This window comes from Monodon monoceros, unplaced genomic scaffold (genome assembly GCF_005190385.1).
Source record: "Monodon monoceros isolate NGI ecotype Baffin Bay Population unplaced genomic scaffold, NGI_Narwhal_1 Super_Scaffold_16, whole genome shotgun sequence".
In the NCBI taxonomy this organism is placed as follows: domain Eukaryota; kingdom Metazoa; phylum Chordata; class Mammalia; order Artiodactyla; family Monodontidae; genus Monodon; species Monodon monoceros.
This window is the reverse complement of record NW_021703772.1, coordinates 97,213,935-97,220,677: the sequence shown is the minus strand read 5'-3', so window position 1 is coordinate 97,220,677 and position 6,743 is coordinate 97,213,935. Positions and strand designations below refer to the sequence as shown.

The window sequence follows — 6,743 nt, the reverse complement described above, 5'->3', positions numbered from 1 at the left end:
CTGTAGTTTTGATTTGCATTTCTCTAATGATTAATGATGTTGAGCATTCTTTCATGTGTTTGTTGGCATTCTGTATATCTTCTTTGGAGAAATGTCTATTTAGGTCTCCTGCCCATTTTTGGATTGGGTTGTTTGTTTTTTTGTTATTGAGCTGCATGAGCTGCTTGTAAATTTTGGAGATTAACCCTTTGTCATTTGCTTCATTTGCAAATATTTTCTCCCATTCTGAGGGTTGTCTTTTGGTCTTGATTATGGTTTCCTTTGCTGTGCAAAAGCTTTGAAGTTTCATTAGGTCCCATTTGTTTATTTTTGTTTTTATTTCCATTACTCTAGGAGGTGGGTCAGAAAGGATCTTGCTGTGATTTATGTCATAGAGTGTTCTGCCTATGTTTTCCTCTAAGAGTTTGATAGTTTCTGGCCTTACATTTAGGTCTTTAATCCATTTTGAGCTTATTTTTGTGTATGGTGTTAGGGAGTGATCTAATCTCATACTTTTACATGTACCTGTCCAGTTTTCCCAGCACCATTTATTGAAGAGGTTGTCCTTTCTCCACTGTACATTCCTGCCACCTTTATCAAAGATAAGGTGTCCATATGTGCGTGGGTTTATCTCTGGGCTTTCTATCCTGTTCCATTGTATATCTGCATTTTTAACTCTCATTAGTCAGAAGTTCTTTATACTTTTTCCTTTCTTCAGTCATTTAAGTTCATCATGGTTTTTCTAGATTATTAAATATTCTGGCAAATATTCCAAGAATATGTTATACCAATACTTTGATAACAGTGTGAAGGCTTTTTAGTACTTACTGCTGGGTGTTCTTATCCTGACTTATATCCTATACTTATCCTGTATGTGTGTGTACCATACAAGCAGAACGTGCATGTTAAAAGTTGTCAGTGGGTTTTCTTGTGTTACGCATTATGAGTCCCTCATAAAAGAAACCATTATTCTCACAAAACCCCTTTACTCTGACTAAAGGGTGGTATGAAATGGAATAGTATATGTTTTCCACAAGAGGGAGTCTTGCCTTTGATTCTCAGCCTCATTTTTTTTAATGCTTAGAGAGGGCAAGGAATTTTTCTTCCCTATTTTAAAGATAGGAGTTACTGTTTTTGTCATTATTTTGAAAGCAAACCACCAGTGTGTTGCAGCTGAGTCTCAATAGTTAATCAGTGCAGGCTCTTTTTAGCAATTGTTTTTGATCCTTAGTTGAATCTAGATGGTAAAGGAAAGAAAGATTTTTTTTTTGGTTTGATAACTTTATGGTGTCTCATTTTTAATTTTCTTGACGACCCTGATAAAATGATGGATTGGAGGGTCAGGCTTGGCGATCTGAGGGCTCCTCACCCCTGAAAGTATTTCTCTTTGTAATCTTTATTTTACTTAGTTATGATTTCCTTTTGAAAATTTGTTTCATTTGTTACTAGATAATCAAGCTATATTTCATCAGTAAAATGTTTGCAAAAGTTTTACTTGAGTTTCATCTGTTTTTAGTACTGTCTTAAGAACCATAACATAACACAACATATCATAGCAATAGCATAACCTAGTTTTTCAAAAGTGGGAGTTTTTAAAAATGACTTCAGGAGCTAAAGGGGAAGAATCAACTTAAGAACAGGCAGTAATCAGTAAAGAAACTATGGGCAATGTGATGTGTAAGGCAAATGCTTAAAATTTCATAATTCTGTTTCTGATGTACTATGCCTGTACTTATTAGTGAAAAGCATGCTTTCCTTTAGGCTATTTTCCAAGCAAGAAGTATTTTTGTTGGTAATTTAAGCAAGTGGTTAATATGTTGAAGTCCTGAATCCTTATATTTAATAATAACATACTTAAAATGTTGTCAAAGATTAGTATTATTTTCTTGGTGTTTTACTTTATTCCTGCAAGTTATCATAAGTGGAAAACTTACGTTAAAGGGAAAAGTGTCTTAATGGTAATTGTGGGTGTTTTGTTTTTCTTCTACCTCTTATTTTTAGGTGCAGTTTTCTTGGTTATTTTTTGCAGGCGCTATCCCTGTATTTTTTTCATTTTTTATTGTAACTCTCTTGTGCCATTATAATAATTGGGATCCTGTGATGGTGGGAATCAGAAGAATTTTTGCCTTTATATGCAGAAAACATCGAATTCAGAGGTAGGTTAAGTTCTAATACAGATTTTTAAAAAATAATGTTTACTAAGTAAATTAGGAATCATATCATGCTGGCCTAGCTTTTTAGAGATTCTGTGAAGAATTTTTAAAAGATTATAATTTTATATGTACAGTGCCAGATAAAAGAATTTGTTCAGACCCTTCAGGTGATAAGATAGTTTCTTCCCAACTGCTTTTTTAAAAAAAAAAAAATGTTTTGATTCACAGGTACAACCAAAGTGCTTACTGCTTTGCTAAAACAAATTTAAATGTAGAAAACATTTGTTTGTTTGAAAAAAATTCATAATAAAATATGATAACATTGCCTCCATTTTTTTTTTCAATTTCTTTCTTTTTAAGAGAGAGAAACCTTTTTACATTCTACTCTAAAAAGAATTTGGGACAGTTTGTTGGGGAATCTTGACCTTGTCTTAGGTCTGACCTCAAGCCTCAGCCAGTGGAGTAGATCATTTTTAAGGGTTCCTTAGGTCTAAAGCTTTCCTAACTATTGTCTTTTTTTAAGGGTTTCAGAAGACAGCGAACAGTGTGAGAGTCTCATTCCTATGCACGGTGTTTCTCAGGAGGATGGAGCTAGTTAGCTGTAGTCCAGGTTTGTATGTTAGCTGACAGTAGTATTGAATAAGGTTCTTATTCTTGTATTGCTCAAATACAGAATCGATTTTCCATTATTAGTTGTTTGAGAGGCAATACAGCTTAGAAGCTAAGGGAGTCCAATTCTGGAGTCAAACTTCCTGGGTTCCAATTCCAGCTTCTCTATGTACTAGCTCTGTGACTTTATGCAACGTTCTTAACCTCACTGTGCCTCAGCTTTCTTATCTGTAAAATGGGGTTGCAGTAGAACCTCCCTCACAAAGTTGTTAGAAGAATTAAATACTTGGTAAGTTTAAAACACATACAATATAGTACCTGAGTCAAATTAAGTGATTCCCAAGTTTTGTTTGTTTGTTTGCTTTTTGAAAAGGAAGAAGTAAAATTGTATTCAGTTGCAGATTGCATGATTATATTTAGAAATTCTAAGGAATTAGCAAAAAAAGTTACTAGAATAATTGAGTTTAGCAAGATCACATACACAGTGTCAATATAAAAAAAATCTTCCTATTATTTCTATATGTAGCAATGAACAATAATTAAATGAAATTAAGAAAAATTCCATAAACAATGAACTTTTAAAAATACTTACAAGTACATTTAACAAACATTGTACAAGACTTGTAGATGGAAAACTAAAAAATAATTCAGAGAAAAATTAGAGATATGAGTAAATGGAGAGATACAATAATGTGTTCATGGGTTGAATGACTCAACCCATTAAGATGTACTATTAAAAAGCCAGTTATCCCTAAACTGATCTATAGATTGAGTGCAATCCCAGTCAATATTCTAATGAGCTTTCTTGTGGAAATTGACAAGATGGTCCTAAAATAAGGCAATTGAAAATTTTTTATCTATTTTTTAAAATTAAATTATACTTGAACTACAGCACTGTTAGATCCAGGTACAAAACATTGTGATTTGCTATTTCTATACACTACAAAATAATCACAAGTGATTCCAAGTTTTTTTGGTTTTTTTTTGCGGTACGCGGGCCTCTCACTGCTGTGGCCTCTCCCGTCGCGGAGCACAGGCTCCGGATGCGCAGGCCCAGTGGCCACGGCTCACGGGCCCAGCCGCTCCGCGGCATGTGGGATCTTCCCGGACCGGGGCGCGAACCCGCGTCCCCTGCATCGGCAGACGGACTCTCAACCACTGCGCCACCAGGGAAGCCTGCGATTCCAAGTTTTAACTATTACTTATATTCATGCTAATGGTCATCATTTTACTTAATGATACACTTTAGAAAAATATTTTTTTCTGAGTATAAAATTAAGAAAAAATGTAATACTTCAGTGTATATCCAGTCTCTTCTCCATGTATGTGTGTGTGTTTACCACAACTGGCACAATATATATCCTGATTCTCTGACTATGCTTTTCACTTAACAATGTTTCGAGAACATTTCCACATTTTTTTTTAATTTTAAGAAATAGTATCTTATATATTTCTTACATGACAGAAAGAGTACGTGATAGTTTATGTTTCTCTTAATGAGTCCTTGAAATATATCCACCGTATATCTTTGGTAGGTAGGAAAGCAATTATTTATTTAGAGCAAGAGATCACAATAAATTACTGAAATTCTGGAAATTCTGGTCCCTTTCTTCTGAGATAACTTTAGACGATTTACATTGAAATGTTTCTTGGTTACACCTGGGCTTCCCCTCTTCACCTAGAACATTGAACAACTCCTGTCAACTCCTTGCACTCACATTGGCCATGAAGCTTAAGTTTATCTTCATGGTAAATTCACGTCTAACCCAAGGCTATTTGTCTTGGTTTTATGTTTTTCTTTGATTGGTCTTTTTTTATTCTAGTTTTTCCTCTTAGGATGGTTATATATGCACATAGTTTGAAGAGTTAGAGTTCTACAATTCTTATTGTACAATGCAGCTATCCCCTGCCCTGCACTGCCTATCCTGCTTTCATTCTTTTCCCACCCTGAGGAGTCCCTTTAAACTCTTCATTGATTTGTTTCATATTTTCCTCTCCATCTAAGTACCATGCTTATACTTCTATTTCTTGATTTCTCAGTTTCAGGCCTCTTCAGTTGGTTTTCCCACTATGGCACATGAGGACAGGTTACTTTCAGTTTCCCCCTCCTCTGCTCCCACCGCACTTGCCTGCCTTCCAGCCCTGTATCATTCCTACCTCCTCATCATCTCAGGATATTTATTCTGTGATTTTGAATAGATGTGTAATCAGTGTTTACATTGTTATGCCTATATAAATGTTACTTTTACCTGAGCCATGTAGGTTTGTGCCTGGCATTTCCCCAGTCCAGAGACCCTCTGTTACTACCCTTTTTGGAGAATAAACCTCAGATCTTCTCCTGGGATAGAGAAGAGGCACTTGACCAGCTGTGAAATGTGAGGGGCGGGCATCTGAGTGTCTAACTGCTTTTTCTATAAACTTTGTACCAATCTGCCTACTTCTAGTTGTTTCTTCACCCCTCCTTACAGAGGCATCTGGTTGTATTTCTTCATTGCTAGCTAAGAGTTGGCTGCTCTTTTCTTGTCTCTGTTCTTCTCTATGTCCATGTGGTTTATACTTTTTTTAAAAAATCCCTTTATTATCTTTTTACTGAGGTTTTGGGAACAGAGTAGAACTATGTATATTTTGCTCTTTTAAAATTGTTTTAATTTTTAAAATTAAAAATGCAAATAGTTATTCTTTAAAGCTTTTTAATGCTATAATTTATACATTTTCCCTCCCTAGTATGCTGTGCATTATTCCCATACTCACACTCATACCCACCCTCACCCAGATATTTTTGGAAGTGAGAGCTGGATAAAGAGGAGATAGTGAAGACTGAAGAAGATGGACTACAATAGAGTAGAATAAAGTAGGGCAGGTTGGGCAGCAGTCTTTGTCTTGACAGGGGTAATGGTGTAATGTACCTTGAATAAAACTGTTATTATGTGATCTTAAAGTAGTATTGGATGTCAGCCTTTGACATTGCTTTAGAACTCACTTTCATGAGTTCTTAGAACTCACCTCAAGTTCTGGTATCCAGTTATTAAGTATATAGGCTGTGTTTGATATATATTCCAATGGTAAGATAATTTTCTTTTTAAAATATAAACTATAGAAATTAAAGCTATGACAGTTGTAATCTAATGATGATCCCGTGTTTGTTTTTATTTTTAGCTTGATAATGGAACAATATACGGTGAAGAGACAATCTCTGGCAAGTTTTTGTAGAAAAATGTTTCAGTGCCTAGTCCGAAAAATAGCAGTTTCAGTTCTTTGGAACTCTAAAACATATTTTCCTCTTGTCTGTTTTCTTCATTTTCATAATGAAGTACTTTGCTATGTAGCTCTGTACATATCACTACAGTTATAGGAAGTTTCAGTCTACAGTCCATCTGAAGGACCAACCTGCCTTACACATCTCAAGGAATTCAGCTGATGAAATAATTTGGACTAATCAAGGGATAAAATTTTAATGTTCTGGAGACTTTATTTTCACATATTATTTGTTAAATGCTGGACTACATTATGAAAATGTTTTCAAGAAATCATTTTAAGTATATAGATTGGTGTTTCTTACAGGTAAGATGCTAAAATAAGTTGCCTATAATAGGTATGGATTATATTTTTGAGTTTTGTAGAATATTACAAATTAACAACACGAAAAATGTTTAATTTATGCAGCAAATATACTCACACAAATTTGGTAGGACTTTAGAAAGAATCGATATTTGGTAGGACTTTAGAAAGAATCGACTTTAGAAAGAATCGAAAAGATCTGGTTCACTTACACTACATATACTGTATTATCCTTTCATAGCATTAGGTGCCTTCTACTTTAAATCTGTGACAAACCATGACAGATTTTTAAAGGAGAAGTATTATTGTAAAATGAAGAATCATGTACTTCTAAAGACTGTATTGCTGTAAGTTTAATTGATAAAGCTCTGCTTATTTAGAGTTTTGAAGAAATATCCTCTCTTAAACATTTTCATAATGGAATGATGTAAATTGAAGTGATAA

At 34.4% G+C, this 6,743-nt stretch overlaps 1 protein-coding gene across 1 annotated transcript in view; it reads left to right on the top strand.

The window, feature by feature from the left end:
• SLC35F5 (solute carrier family 35 member F5) overlaps positions 1-6,743 on the top strand; it is a 43,951-nt gene extending 37,208 nt beyond the window's left edge. Inside the window, exons 14-16 of the mRNA XM_029226092.1 lie at positions 1,981-2,135; positions 2,656-2,742; positions 5,898-6,743. Coding sequence (XP_029081925.1) covers positions 1,981-2,135; positions 2,656-2,731 — 231 coding nt within the window. The 3' untranslated portion in view covers positions 2,732-2,742; positions 5,898-6,743. The remainder of the gene's footprint in view (positions 1-1,980; positions 2,136-2,655; positions 2,743-5,897) is intronic.